The following is a 16235-nucleotide window of genomic DNA, read 5'->3' as shown; positions in this document are numbered from 1 at the left end:
CGGGGCCCAGCTGACACTTCACCCTCTCCACACGGGAGAACAAAGCTGGTTTTGCTCTTAGCTCTGTTCTGAAGGTTTCCTCTCCCAGGCTGCAATTCCACCCCCAGCCCGAGCTCCTGAGAGTGAGATCCAGCACGAGCAGCTCCTGCTGGTGCCTCCCCACAAGACAGAAGGGCAGGAAAGGCCCCAGAGCTGAGCTGAGAACACCAACACACAGACTGTGCCACTGCAAGAGGAGAAGAGCACGTGAAGAGTTAATCCATGTGGGAGGATGCAAGGAACCAATACCAGCCTAGCACATACCAGGAAAATGTGTTGTTTACTTAGAGCACTGCAGAAGGGCTCAATAGCAGCAGATCCATCCCTCAAAGCTGCCCCAGCAGCGACCATTCCCAACAGATGGTACATTTTTCACCACTGAGGTTCTCTCAAGTGTCAGTTATATATAAATCCACCTTTGGAAAGCAGCAGGGGGGATAAAAAACCAAACCAAAACCAGCAACAACAAAATAAGCACTTTTGAGAAATTCAAACTTATTCACAAGATTAAAAAAAAACCAACAAAACAAAACCAAAAAGAACCAAGACCACTCTTACAGTATAAACACACCAATTCATTCATTTTTACTGATGGTTGCATTTATGAATTTCATTCTCGTGAAAAAAGGGAATAAAAGGAAAAAAATTAAGAAAATAGCTATTTATAGAAAACAAAACAAAAAAGGGCTCAAACAACAGAATCTGTGCTGATGCTTTTGGATGAGCAGTCCGATGGCATTGAACATTACCTGTGCAAGCAGGCATGCTTGAAAACCTGTCTGAGTACTGCAGCTTCAGTCCCACAATCCAGGATTTCTTTTATGGTTGTTGGAAAAAAAAGAGCCTAATAGTTTCATACTGTATTTATTTAATAACTAAAATTCACAAATAAAAAGATACTTGCAAAGTCCTTTAGTTGTCTCATCCCCTCCTCCTCCACTCTACTGCTTTCAGACCCATATGCATAAAAAAATGGGTTTGGATTTTTAATTTTAACTGTTATATGATTGGTCGTTGGAGCTGAAGCACCAAATGGAGAAGATGCTTTATGGAGATGAGGGTAGAATCCTTTGCCTTCCCACACACATTTTTGGAGGAACACAGGAGATGTACCAGTGCCCGGACTCCTCTGCTCCCATTTCCCCCACCCAGAGCATTCCTTTCATTTTATATTTCCTCTGTTAAGTGACTGACTGCAGCCTCTTTTCCCCCTTTCTGTCCTCGTGGGACTGCACACACGTTGGACATTGTTCATTTCTCACTCTCCAGGCTGTGAGTCAGTGTCAAGTAGGTCCTGTTACAGCTCAGTGCGAGTTGGTTTGTAATGGGTCTTTTCATTTCAGGTAGGTTTGTGTGTCGATTCAGAAGGCTTGAGTTGTTTCTTCCTTGTTTACATCTGACAAGCTGCTGGATAAGGCTATTCATACTCCAGGAACTGTTTGTGATAGAACAGCAAATATCTGCAAGAGAGCAGAGGGACAGTGGCAGTTCTGTGCCAAAGCAGATGAGTTTCCATTGATGCAGCCATAAGACACGAGGGCTGTTAATTCTGGTTTTCTTTTCAATTTGAGGCCATTCCAGGGATGAGAAGGAGGGAAGCCAGCTGACATAATTTTACCAGCAACTCAGGGAACTGAACAGCTGTACACCAAAGAGGAATCCCATGGATGCCCCATCCCTGGAAGTGTTCAAGGCCAGGGCCAGGGCTTGGAGCAACCTGGGATAGTGAAAGGTGTCCCTGTCCATGGCAGGGGGTTGGAATGAGACGAGATTTAAGGTCTTTTCTTAGCCAAGCCATTCTATGATTCTATGAAAGAGTCAAACCTTGTAAAATCTACTCAGGACCTGAAAACTCTGGAGGATTGGATTCTGTTGGTGCTCAGACAGGCAGCAACCATTTAACACTGATGTGGCACAAAATAAAGGTGCTTTAAGGTACAGCTGTTGCTTCAGAGTCACACTACCAGAGATCAGACCAGGATTACTGCAAACTGCTCCCATTTACTGGAACAGAAGCAAAATGAAGCAGCAGCCATGTGGGTGAACACTGATGTCCCAGTCAAACAGCTGATGTGTCAATCTGCACTCAAATCTGGTGTTTTAAAGGATGAAGTTCCTCCTGACCCTAATTGCTGTGTGTGCACTGGTACAGCAGGGAGCCCAGCCCCTGAGCAGCCACACAGAACAAGGGGACTGATCTCCACACAACCCTTACCCACCCTGACACAGCCTCAGAGCACTTCTGAGACGTTCCAATTGTTATAATTCCATCCAAGCCCTATGGATTCCCTCACGAGATGCAGAGCTAACGTGTCAGCCTTTATCTGAACCAGGGAAATGCATCAAAGCTCCAACCAGCCTTTATGGGCAATAGCTGTGTTGTACATCCTCTCCTCCTTGCCTCTGGCAGGTCCTTCCATGGGCATAACCCCACCTGAGCACCAGGCATGTGTTACTGAATTACAACAAACTCATTTCTCTGCTCACCTCAAAGCAGAAGTTCCCTGTCAAGTCATTTAACACTAAAATTCAGGTATTATAGATTTCTGTTTTTACTTCCCGATTGAAGTTTAAAAAAAGGAAAAACGGGGAAAATCTATTAAAAAAATTACAACCTGAACATTGTGCCTGCAGCAATCCTTGAAAATGTCATGAATAATTAAAATAAGAATGGTAAAGACTTATCTCTGCAGTACCAAGTCCACAGTGGAAAATGCAAAATGAAGACTTCAGATTTTAAGTTGCTTTTTTCTTGGAACATACACCAGTCCCCAGTGCTTCCCTCAAATGAGGAACACCACAGTGCTTCCTTGAAAGATACTGCTCTGTCCTCCCAAAGCTTGTGTAATATAAATATCAGAAGCCATAATGTCAATCTGAGATTAATTTAAAGCCATGAGCTAAGGAACAGCTCATGTTCTCTACCTGCCTCCCATAGAGCCTTGCTATTCTGGGTCACAGCACTTCCTTCATGGCTTTTCTTCCAATCTTTTACACTCATCATAATCCAAAGGTTCTGCAGGCACAGACTGGAGTGTGTCAGAGGTAAGCACTGCTCCTGCACTGGGAGATCACATCACTTTGGTTTTCAGAATCCCTTCCATGAGCAGCAGTGTGGACACGAGCAGCAGTTCCAGGCATTGCAGTCACCTGATGTCCCTTGTCCTTCCCCTCCCTTTCCTTCAGCAAATCCAGGGTTATAAAGCAATCATGGATAAATGTAACCGTGCAACCTCCATGCTGAAGCACTGAGCACTACAGGGGATATTCAAGAGAGAAATTATCCTTCTCTATGATTTAAAAGGGTTTTTTTAAGTAAGGAAAACCCAACAAAGGTGAAAGTTTGCCTTCCTTTCCCCTTCCCAGGGCACCACTTACCCTTCACTGTCTAGCACATCCTTAATGCTTGCCTTGGTGATAATGGCATCATCACACTTGAACCACTGGTCCTTGTGCTGCCTGATGAAGCTGGTATAGTGCCCACTCTCCAAGGTTCCCTGGTGATTAACTACTGCAAACAAGGAATACCTGGGACAGGAAACAAACCATCAATATGTGCATCAAAAGGGGGAAAGAACAGACATTTCAGACAGGCAGAAACTTTTGTTCATAAGCACACATAGCAATGGTAAAGGATCTGATCCACCATAAAACAGCAGCTCTAACACTAGCTGGGAAGAGGGTGGCCTTGCCCAGGGAAAAAAATAAACATTTTTCTTTTCCTGTCTTGCTATTTATGCAACTCTCCAGTTTGGTGATCACTGTCAGCTTTACCAATACTGGCTACCAAATTTGCTTCTAAAATAGATCAATAATGGTGCATTCCTGAAGAGGAACACTGATTACTTAGTCTGACCTTCTACTTCCCTGATTTACTCTAGTGAACCAGAAAAAATGCATCTGAGGTATGGGAAGGAGGTAATCTTACATATTTCTAATGATAAACTGCTGAACTGATTAACTGCCCTTAATCTGCAAAGCCTGTACTTATTTTGAAATACTGAATATATTCAGCCTCAACTTCCAGCTCTCAGATGCTGCTGTATATTTGCCTGAAAACCTGCAGGCCTACCTCTGTTCCAAAAAGGATACTGATAAGCAAGTTGCTCTCTTTTTTTTTTCCCTTCTCTTTTTTTTTAAAGTGCAAGACTGAAGTCTTTGGCTCTTTTGTTCTAAGGTAAGATTTTGTTTCCAGTCTTAAATACACCAGTGGCTCTTTTTCAAGCATTTTCCACTCTCTTTAACTCTTTCATAAAATGCTGCCCTCACACTTTGTGTGTGATACAAGCACAGCTGCACAATGGTAAAATAATCTCTCTAATCTCACTTGATATTGTCCTACTCAAGTTGAAAATTCACAGAACTCTTTGACACAGTGGTGCCACAACAAGGCACCTATTCACTGACTGCCTACAGAGCCACTGATTTAGAGCCACCCTCTCTAGGGGAGCCCTTGAATCCATCTGGGAGGGACAGCACACTTCAGTCCCAGCTGGAGCCTTCTGACACTGCCCCAGCCCTTCCCTGGCACCCAGATCCCTGAGGAATCCAGAAGTCTCTGCTCTCATTACCTAAATCTGCTTAATTTTCAACAATTTCTCCAAGTTAAGGCATGTGTAAAGCACAAAAGTGATCAGCTGTGTTACCTTCAGACTTTTCTAGCACTACTGAACACCCCGCATTTAATGTCTCAAGCTGTAGGCCCACACAGAAACACCTGCATGGTGACACCTGCACTAAGACCTGGTTAGTTTGATTTTACATCTTTGTGTGATCTCAGTTTCTTACTGAAACTTTTAGTGGCAAATCAAGTGCCTTGAATTTAAATACACAACAGCAGCAATGGAAACTGTAATCTTATTTAACTGAAGAGGTAAGGTTTGTGTGACAATTTCTATTCCCATAAAGTAATGGATACTGGCTTCAGTTACATCCCCTTTACTTTCTTAAGCAAGGCCCACACCAGTCCATCATTTATTCAGACTGGAATCAATATGTGCCCAATAGACCCCAGGATTACTGGGATCATCTACTCCTGACTTTGAGTGTCAGTGTTCTAATTACTTTCCTTGGTCCTCTGGAACTCCCTTTGCCATTACAATAGGAAGAGGAATATTTCAAGGCAACACCCATTCCTTGTAACAAACATTGTGACCACAGCATTTCATTTTGCCCACAGACCATTTGAGGGTCTCATCTCACCCTCAGCTCTGGAACAGAAGGGCAGGAACTGCAGTGAGTGAAGCTTTGCTTTGCAACATTCCAGACTTACTGTGCTGTCAGATATGGAAATGCACTGGCACTGCAGGGTATAAAGCAACACTATCTCCTTCTAGAAGGCAATACCTTTCACAATAGGAGGCATGGAATGTACCACTTACTTATTATCATTGTTTAGACTATCCGTCGGCTGCTGGTACTGCCCGTTCATTCTGCTCTCTTTACTGCAACACACACACACACAAAAATCCAGTCACTTAAAGCAGTGGCTCCCCAAACCCAGGAAATTGCTCTAAAATGACACACAGCCTCTTTGCTGAATCCAGGTCCTTATTCCAGCTGAGCAGCAAAGGGCTGATTAGGATGCTAAAGATGCTTTATTTGCTCTCACAGCAGTGCTACATCACAAACACCATTTCTCCTCCTGGTCAAGGCTCCAGTGCTGCAAACACACATCTGTTTACGTCAAATGTTTTATCCAAAAAGCTTCAAAACAGGTTAAGAAAAGATTTGTATTTGAAACCCGGGAAATTATCTAATTACATCAATCCTTTATCTTGTAATGGGTCAATCATCTTGGCTCTGACTTCTGAATCCATTTTGTGTTTTGACAGCAGCAATAGGATTATGCTGTTGATTTCCTAGCTGGTGAAATTCAGAGTACTGAGTTATGCCTGCTGATTATCCCATCTCTATTCCATTATGCTGGATACCTTTCATCAGCAGAGCCTGTTCAATCCAGGGAGAATTCACCAGAGAGGAACAAGGAAGTCTCAGGAATATATTGGAATAAACCATATATTCTTAATATAACAGTATTTAACAGAGCTTCAGGGCTCTTCTTTCCCTCTTGGTAGAAGCATCTACTTTCTTTCCTGGGTAATAAGGAGTGCAGGCAAAGCTTGAAATTATAAGTAAAATTTCAGCATCAAACAGACTCTCTCTGTTAAGAGACACCATGGTTTGGGGCTTTCTGCACTGCTTCAGATATAAATTAAATCTGAATATCCTCTTGCATATTTGCATGAATGTCTGACAAATAATTTTTAATTAAGCTGATTAAACTCCTTTCATAAAGGTGCATTTATATAAATGCCACGTCTTCCACAAACCTGGGAGGTGGCAGAAGTCTTGCTGTTCCTATTTTAATCTGAACTATGTTTTTGCTTCTTGCAGCATTCTCTAAACAGAAGCTGAAGGTACTAAACAAAAACCCCCAGATTTGCTTATGTGCAGGAATAAAAAGGAAGGATTTTTATAACTTGAGGAATACTGGTTAGGGCTTAGGCTGGCTCTGTTCTGGCCAACTGCACAGGATGGCAGGTGGGTGGGCACTGAGGAGATGGGACCAAAGCAGGGATCTGAAGGCAGGATGGATCTGGGTCTATAAATTGAACAGGCAACCAGAAACATAACACACATTAATTAAAGAACCCCACCACAATGTTTAAATATAAATCCTTTTCAGGCACATGAAACTGAACAGTTTATCTAAAAATGGGTTTAGAGAAGCTACATCTTCCGCAGAGAAGCTCATGGCCCAAGTGCCACCACAGACCCTGTTCTGTACCCTCAGGAATGCTCCTTGTTTTGTGCTGCAGGTGTGTGAGGTGGGAACCAGTTCTGCTCAGCTCTGGGGGGGGTTCTGGGCTGGGAACCCACCTGGAAGCCATGAAAGGTGTCATGTCCAGCTCCAGGGGAAACGAGACATACGTAGTGATCTTCCGCCTCAGTTTGGCTGAGTGTTCAAACCGCTGCAGGCAAAGGCAAGAGGTTTCTTCTTTAGAGAAAGGGTAAATTTTATCTCTTTTATAAATGTCCTAAGCTTAGAAACAATAACATGAAAGCACATTAGCAGTCACTAGACAGGGACAGCCCCAGAGTTTTCCTACCAGCTCTGTGGGAATGTCCATGTAAATAACAACACATTTCTAGCAGGAAAAAAGCCCACCATTTGTGGGCTCAATGTTAACACAGTATTAATTAGATTATTTACCTTGATATGTATGCATACAAACCTATTCCCACCTGACATCACAGAAAAGATATATTAAACAAGGAGAGCACACAGAGCCTTTACCCAAAGCAGTGTTCATTTGCACCAGGGCTATTCAAACCCATGGCTGCTGCCTACCCTGCCTCACAGACCTGGTGATAACAGAGTTTGCCTTCAGATTCACACTCTGATCCACCCATCCCATCATCTCAGGTGACAGGAGTCAAGCCTACACAGTAATGCCCATTCAAATTAAGGCAAAAAATGGTATCTACTAACAAAAAAAAGCCTTGTGCCTCAGCCAAAAGGGGCCTGCAATACCCACCACCCTCTCCTCATCTCCTTCACTGAACATTAAATTGGATCAGGAACAAATACCAGAAAGAGATGAATGAGTTTCTATATAAAGGCAGCTTCCCTTTCCATTTCTCAGAATTTTTTCTCTATTTACACTTCAAGTTAATTATTTTTCAATTGTGATGCTGTAACAATTCCCTAGCAACAGATCCAGATGTGAAAAGCTGAGATTTCTGTAATTCTTATCTTTTGTGTTTCTCTCTTGCGTTAACACACAAAATGAAATTTGCATTTTGCATAGACAGGACAACACAATTACTTAGGAAAAGTAATTTATTTCCCAAAAAATCGTCAGTCATTTGGAATAAGACAAATACTGAACTAAGTATAGCAAAGGAGTGGAGCACATTCACCTTGATTTGCCTCAGAACTTTTCCATGCTTTCCCTTCAATACAGTGGCAATCTTTCAGTGAAAGTGTAAAAATTGTGCCATGTAGGATGAGGGGGTGTAACTGGAGATTGGTTTCTGTGCTGGTTCAGCTTTTGGACCAGCCTTCCATTCTGTCTCTAGATTCAAGCTGGTTAAGCTCCCCCAGACACACTGCAAAGCTACATCAGAGATAATGTAACACTATCTTAATAGAAAACCTAGCTGGCACGGCAAGATGTTCTTTATATTAATTTATATAATAAAAGTTTAGTCAGTGAAAGCCAGAAGACATGTCCAAGAATTCAGCTCATCCTCTCAGAGAGGAAATCACATCCTCTGCTCTGTTGGCCCCCTGTGAACTTACTTTGAGATGAAAACAGGCCACAATGGGTAACTTCTTCATAGTGAGTTGTTTGGTAGATTCTTGGTAGCTATGGCAACCACTACATTTGATTTTGGCACTGCTTCCTAGATGTTCTGGCCTTGTAAACCTAAAAAAATATTGAAAAGCAAAGGAATGCACAAAACAATCAGATGGTTTTTGACATGTGCTGGAAACGCTTTCACTTGTGGGCCACTGGCACCACAAGAGACAAGAGTCAGTGGGTTTCATGTAATTTTGGAAAAACCTGCAATCAAACCAGAATAATGTAAAGTGCCATGGCTCAGATATCCAAATGTGACATGGATCATTGCTCTGACTTGCACTGAAGTGAATCAGTGGCTGAGAAAGGAGCTCAGTGTCAGTTCATCTCCTACAGCAGAGCAGCTCATTTTCATACAGAAAGCAAAGAAAGATCTTTTGTTTTCAAACCCAAAAACATTGATATGGAAGACACTCTTCTGCAACACACTATCCTACCTTGTAGCCCTCCAGGGCTGGGATCAAAGCTCTGAGATGGAAAGGCCTGTAAACACAAAGTTCTTTTGAAAATACAGATACCCTTCTAAAAAACCTTTGTTGACAAAAATCTCTTTCAAAATTTTCAGACAGAACTGCTCAAAGGAGCCATGGGAAGAAACCATTAGGGAACAGGGAAGTGCTCACAGAAAATGGACTACCTCAATGTTCTCACTACAAACTAAAGCAAAATCCCTCTTTTCCAGAAACTCGGCACAGAAAGGGCAGGACCATGGACTTTCCTTTCTCAGTCCTTTCCTCCAAGTTTAGATTTTCAAAAGGCAAATCAACCATTTTAGCTTTTAGGAACATAAGACAATTGTGGCCTCCTCTGCTCTGAAACCAATTGAAGATGAGGAATGGGAGCTTTACCAAGGATTCATTTGTCATATTTGCACTGAAAAGGCAGAAAGGTCAGAACAAGGAAGACTTCATTTACTTCCTCATTTTGGGACCCCTCTCCATGAAAGGGACCACTGACCCATTTCAAGGAGCAAACTGCACATGCTTAATGGCTTTTGAACTAATTACCATATGGAGTGGAGAATGGGATGTATCAAAGTTATGAATATGCATTTGTATTTCGGGTATTCAATACTTGTGTAGATAAAAGGACTCTGTAACCAGCTGTAAATTGTGTATTTGGGAGCTATCCCACAATAAACCCACACTTTCTAACTAAATAGTTAGAGAGTTTTTGGATATTGGTACTAGATCAATATCCATATTGGGAATGGGATGTACCAAAGTTATGAATATGCATTTGTATTTTGGGTATTCAATACTTGTATAGATAGAAGGACTCTGTAACCAGCTGTAAATTGAGGTGTGTATTCAGCAGTTATCTCACAATTAACACACACTTTCTAACTTTAAACTGTTAGAGAGTTTTTGTCTGTCCCAGCTGGTTATCAGTAGCAGATCAATATCCATATTGAATCAATCAGTACCTTCTCAAGCAGTCTGTGAGGGTGGTGGTGCCCGACACGTGGCTTTCCCCGTTGACCACGCTGCCATCGCTGCCCGGACTCAGCGGCCAGAAGGGGGTGGAGGAGCCTGGCAGATCCAAACTGATGTCCCAGAAAGGGTCTATCGTCGTGGAAACGCCACTGGGGGGGACACAAATGGTTCCACACATGTCACCCTCATATTTTCTGAAAAATCCCTTGGCCAGGATTTTGCTCCTGGGAAGCTGAGAAGCCTCAGAAAAAAATGGAAACAATAATTATCTGAATCACTTATCCTGTGTTTTGCTGCTTTGGAATGTGGTTGGAGACTGCTTATAACATGTGAATTATCTTGATTTAATGACCAATCACTGTCCAGCTGTATCAAGGCTCTGGAGAGAGTTACAAGTTTTTCATTATTATCTTTTAGCCTTCTATCTGTATCCTTTCTCTATTCTTTAGTGTAGCATAGTATAGTATTCTTTAATATAATATAATATAGATCATAAAATCCTACATTAGCCTTCTAAGAACATGGAGTCAGATTCATCACTTTTGTTCCTCCCCACATTGGGGGCCCCAGAAAATACCACATACACACCTTTAAAGGAAGCCAAATGAACAGTTTCTCTCTCACTCTGGGGTGCACTCCAGGTGCTTAATTTTAAGGACTTTGGGATCTCCATCACCCCTAGAGGGCACTCAGAGATGACAGAAAATAGAGCTGCTCCTGAGTGTTTGCCCACAATGGATCGTTTCCCTGCATATTTAAAAGCTGTATGTTTGGGGAAATGTAGGTGATGTATTAAATGCAAAATAAAAGTATTTAAGACATTCTGCCACTCACTGGTGCCCTGAGACTCAAAGCATTGATGCTCTGAGACAGAGGCACCACTGACCAGTATAAACCAGTTAACATCTGTGACAACAGATACATGCCATCCAACTAGTTTACAAGCTGGTTGGTCTTGTCTGCTCAAGACATGGAAGATGGTGCTTGAGGCTACCTCAAAAAAGAGGCTTTAAAAATACTCTTGCTGTCCAGCAGTGCACTGAATTCAGCTTTGCAGTTCCTCTCAGCATCTCCTACAGCCTTTGGGATTTGAGAGGCCAAAGAGTAACTGCACCAAGCAGCAGCTCGTGTTCTCCATCAGAGTTCTCTAAAGACAGCTGAAGACAAGTCAACAGCCAGACTGTGGAAAAAGCTGCTCAAAATTTTAACTGCTATTGACTCAAATATTTTCTTCCAGCATCCACATTTTTAAGAGAACTTCAGGGGTTTAGGCTTCTTGTTATGTTTATTTTTTGAGTTCTCTCTTCCCCTAAAACCAGTGTCTTTCAATCTGCGATTTCATTAAGCCTTCAATATTCTGCCTTTTCCCTCTGCTTCATTTGTGCAAAAGTTGTCAATTTCAAAAGGAAACTTCTTTTGTCAAAGTTTCATCAATGTTAATATTGTGTCATAACAAATCAAGCTTTGCATTATCACATAAGGATTCTGTGGCTCTACCAGGCAAAGAACAAAATTTCCTATGTTTTCCTTACAGTAAATCTTTTGCAAATCCCTCCAGGAAACTGAGAATAAAAGCAGATTCAAACAAGCCCAGCCCATGTGCAGGACAGCAAGAATGTGAGGCAGAACAAAAAACAAGAACTCTGACTTCTGCACTATGGCAACACCAAACATCTCCAAGGAGAATTCAACTTGTTCCAGTACAGAGTAGGACAATAAATACATTTTTCCAAACTCTTGTAAAGGCTTTTTTTTTTCTGGTACCTGAGATTACATTAGGCATCAGCCTCTTTGAAACCTCTCCTGATAAAACATGAGGCTCCTGACTGAAAGAAAATGTGGAAATGTGGTTCTATATCAGAATTTTTTTCAAATGTATTTGCAATGATGTATTTTGAAATTACAAGAGATCTTGGAAGCATTTTCTTTATGAACTTGGAAAAAAAACCACCTTTTCCGGACTAGTAAAAGGTTTGTGTGCATAAGCCTGCAGTACTTCCCAGGCAGCTTTTTAGTTATGTCTTAATACATGGCAGTTAACTGGTATCTGATTGCATTTAGCTGTCAGAATTATAGAATTAGAGAATCCCAGGATGGTTTGGTTGAAGAGACCTTAAACATCATCTCATTTCATCCCTTGCACTAGACCAGGCTGCTCAGAGCTCCATCCAGCCTGGCACTGAGCTCTGCCAGGGATGGGGCAGCCACAGCTGCTCTGGGAAATCTGTGCTGGTGCCTCAGGGTGCTGCACCAACACAGTTCTTGTCCTTCTGGAGTTCTGCCAGCATTTATTGGTGTTGAAGAGAGGAAAGGCTCAGTGCACTGCAGGAGGGGTGCAGGTTTGGATCAGGATCAGGAGAAGTGACTTACTGGCAGACTTGACAGGTAACATCCGACTGCAGTCCGCCTGTGAAGATTTGGTCTATGATGCAGTTACAGTGGTTGGGGTTGTTGGCCTTCTTCCCATTATCATCACCTGCAGGAATGCAAACACAGGCTCAGAAGTCAAAAATCCTCTGAGGGAACAGTGGTTTGTCTTGGACTGTGTCTCCAGTAACTCTTTCTAACTCAAACTTATACTGCAAGTTCACAAGGATAATACAGAACCCTGCAGAAGTTGTGCATTGAAGAAAACAAGGAAACAAGATTGGAATTCCTTGAAAAATACAGAAGATAACCAAAAGGTGACTAAATGTAGAGGTGAAGCTTTAAGCCATAGCAGTTCTTAGCCAAACCCTTGCTCAGGGTTATCTCCCTTTGCAGAGGTTTGCTTTGCACTGCCTGGCATAAAGATCAGCTCCTAAGACAAAGGAGTTGCCAAGGTGGTTCATGAAAATTGATATTTAAATTTCACACCAGCAAATGCTACTTTTTTACTTCTATCCCAGTCATCTTCTGTGAGTAGAATGAGGGGAGAGAGTTTGTTAAAACCATTCACCCCTAGCCCACTGCCTCCATCAATGTGCACCTTCCATGCAGGTTTTCATCAGCGGGAAAATGAAAAATGTCCTTTTCTGAAGGGAGGAGGTAATGCTGTGTCCTCCTCCAGCTTCTCCAGAGGCAGAACACATGGCAGTGAACACATTCCCATCTCTGAGGCACCACACACTGTCACTGCAGGGCCCAGGAGGAAAGTGTCATTTTTAGGACTTGAGTGCTGAGATAAGCCAATTAAACTTTCTCACAATAACCAGAGTATTAAATAACCAGAGTATTCAACACTTCTGCACACAGTTCTCAGCTTCCAAGCCCTCTCCCTCCATTCTCCAAGGTGAAGTAGGAATGACACCCTTTTCCCTGGATTTCCAGACTGTCCACTGCTTATTTTCCTTGGGCAGGACAGATGCAACTGGGCTTTGCAATCACAGATGCACACACCAACTACTACACAGCAGCAGCTAATTATTTTTTAAAATACATCTCAAGATGTTTTTCCATCTCCTTCAACAGCAACTGCTACAACAGAATTAAGTTTGGAGAGGTTTCCCAGTGTATTTAACTTACTGGGAAGTATTTGATTTCTGAAACTGAAATGCTAAGACTGAAATACTGAAATACTCCTCAAATCTCTGCTACTTTTCAAAACCAATTATTTTCTACTCAAGAATGTCCAAAAAAACCACCTGAAGAAATGAAAAGTTTTTAAAAGCAGGGCAATAGACCATTTCCATGTATTTAAGGTGCTCTAGCTGGAGTTTTCTTGTAGTAGGAACAGACAGAATTTTTTTTTTCCCAATGAAGCTTCAGAATTATGCTGAAAAGTATTATATAATAATCTGGCAAAGGTTCCACTGGATACTAAGTGTGGAAAAGCAGTCATAGGTGATACCTACTAAGCTGCAATGGGCCACTTGAGTTAATTAGATTCTAAATGCCTCAGGAAAGTTCTCCCTCAGCTGCCAGATTTAGGCTTTAGAAACTTTTGTTTGAATTGCCAAGAAAAGCACATTGTTTCCTTAAAAAGACTCTTGAAGAAAATGCTCTAAAATTAGATTTCAAGTGTATGAGGTTCAAGTTGGGGGTTATCACACCCGGTCTGAGGTGTTTCTTGATGGGAATTTCAGCTAAATCTCACTGAAGGTAAGAGCTTTTAAAGGGCTCAATTATGCTAAGCTAATGAAGAGGGCATACAGGATAGAGACTGGGCAAGGCATCCTTCACCTACACAAAAAGCTTCACTTATATTCACAAGAATTAACGAAAAAAAATTCAAAATAGAATTAACTGGGTTTTAGTCAAAGCTCCACTTTTCCTTTCTAAAGAGCTACCACATCCTTGTAATGTGCCCATTTCAAACATTGTCTCTGCTTTGTTTTGAGGGGGCAGGAGGAGGAAAGCAGTGCTGAGAGCTTTTCCCTGGATCACAGGTACCATCCCAGCTGGACACCTTCAGCAGACAGGCATTTCCTCCCACAGAGAGAGCCGAGCTCTCCCTTTTCAATTACACAAGTCAATTAGGATCAGTGATGAGAGGGTCTCAAATGAATATCCTGCAAGCTTGTTCCCAGCTAAACAGAAGGGTATTACCCACTCAACATTATTTCCCATGACATTTGGTTGGAGAGGAGGGAAAAAAGAGTAAGATTACCACCTACACACACTTGTCAATATGGAACAGATGCTGAGGGGAGGTATATTATGCAGCTGAGAACTAGAAGCTGCTAGATTGTTGTGCTCAAGTTAAGGTTCCCTTCAACATTTCTGTCTCCCAAATGAGGTTTTAATTTCAGATATTTTTTTGGGGTTTAAATCCAGTCCAGGGAAATCAGCAGCTTTTAAGAATGGTCAGCACAGGACTAAAAGCAAACTTAAAAATACACCAATGTACATATTAATGTGATTATGAGAATGGCTGAAAATTGAGTTTAGGAGTTTGCACTCAACTCTCAAAAAACCCCACACAGGTTACTCCTGTGTCTGTGAAATCACTAAGCATGTTAATCTATTTCAAAATAGGTATTTAATATACCACTAAAGGTAAATAATACACAGCAACAGTAAAAACAGCTTAAAAATACACAAGTTTTTAAGACTGCATTTGGTTTTGATATCAAAATACAAGTTTTGTCTCAATCTTTCATTCTGTATTTTAAATGAGAAATGGGAAGTCAGGAATTGTCAGATTTTAAAAGAGGTATTTATCAAAACAAGACATTAATGTTAATATTTCTGCTTTGCTTTGGTCCCTGGTGTTCTGAAGAAGTGCTTGTTATTTCTGACAAAGCAGTGTACACACAAATCTATATGGATCAGAGCAGATGACATGTTTCACAAGCATATGCTCTATCAATTCCTAAGAATATCATACAGAATTCACAGAGCAGGGCAGTGTTTTCCTCCCAAATCTCAGTACACCATTCTTTTTCTGCCTTCAGATTTGTTTTGTAGCACTCCTTGTTAAAGGTGAATGCAAAATGCTTCAAGAAATCCAAATAAATGAGGAATAATCAGCTTTAAGGTACTACTCTCCCTTTTTAAAAACCACTGAATAAAGTCTGGGATAAAAACACAGATTACTTCTATTTTTTATCTCACTTTTTGAACCTTTGTTCATCTCTTGAGTCCTGTTGCTCCTGCAAAAGGTACAGAAACCCCCACAGCAGTGATGCCACTGGACAGAACAGTAATTTCTGACTTGCAGTCTTGATCCTTTTAAGAGAACAGTAATTCTGGCTTGAAGATGTCTGAGACAAAGGTGGGAAACTAAAAAGTGTCTGCATGATTGGAAGCTCACTGGTGTGGAAGTTTGTAGAATCAGAATCTCAAATTTATCCCAGAGCATTTGGGATAAAGATGCATCTGTCATGTTGACTAAAAGCTGACTTAATGCTTTACAACCTGGGCAGAAATACAGATTATTTACACAATTTCTTCCACTAAAATACTACTTTCCTGTTAGATCACCTGCCTCCAGCTGTTGAAATGAAGAAGGGATGCACTGCACAGGCAAGACACACTCAACCCCTTTTATTCAGCAATATTTTCTATTACTCCAGCAGCTCAGAGGAGCCCATTGAGGGTTTAGGACGTGCCCTGCCCAGATGCCACAGCTCAACCCAACAGTGGCAGCACATCCATCACCCCTCAGACAGATTTACACGGACATCAGAGAGGTATCCTGGCCTTCCAAAACTCCACAGATGACACTAAAGCAAAGTATAGATTCAACCAGCATTTAAAACACCAACCAAATCAAAACAAAATTACCTGGGCTGGCCTGCCCACGTAATCATCTCAGGGCACTTGTAGGATTACAAAACTGATCTTTAAATGGGCATCAAAATAATGTATTTTTCTTAGTTTAGGCAGTGACAAATCAACAACAAATATTCACAGCTTTGTCTTCACTTGCATTAAGACATTTCCTAGACAGCTGAGTACACAGAATGGA

General features: G+C 41.6%; 1 protein-coding gene across 2 annotated transcripts in view; it reads right to left on the bottom strand.

Moving 5' to 3' along the window:
- Nucleotides 1–887: 887 nt before the first annotated feature.
- Nucleotides 888–16235, bottom strand: part of USP22 (ubiquitin specific peptidase 22) — a 91607-nt gene continuing 76259 nt past the window's right edge. For both annotated transcript variants that reach the window (XM_064725993.1, XM_064725994.1), the window contains 7 exons: nucleotides 12215–12320; nucleotides 9835–9993; nucleotides 8348–8474; nucleotides 6922–7013; nucleotides 5421–5483; nucleotides 3418–3567; nucleotides 888–1499 (listed from right to left, as the gene is read on the bottom strand). In XM_064725993.1, the coding sequence (XP_064582063.1) occupies nucleotides 1457–1499; nucleotides 3418–3567; nucleotides 5421–5483; nucleotides 6922–7013; nucleotides 8348–8474; nucleotides 9835–9993; nucleotides 12215–12320 (740 nt within the window). In that variant the 3' untranslated portion in view covers nucleotides 888–1456. The remainder of the gene's footprint in view (nucleotides 1500–3417; nucleotides 3568–5420; nucleotides 5484–6921; nucleotides 7014–8347; nucleotides 8475–9834; nucleotides 9994–12214; nucleotides 12321–16235) is intronic.

This window comes from Zonotrichia leucophrys, chromosome 14 (assembly GCF_028769735.1).
Source record: "Zonotrichia leucophrys gambelii isolate GWCS_2022_RI chromosome 14, RI_Zleu_2.0, whole genome shotgun sequence".
In the NCBI taxonomy this organism is placed as follows: Eukaryota; Metazoa; Chordata; class Aves; order Passeriformes; family Passerellidae; genus Zonotrichia; species Zonotrichia leucophrys.
Note: the sequence above shows the minus strand (reverse complement) of the source record. Positions and strands in the feature narration are given on the sequence as shown.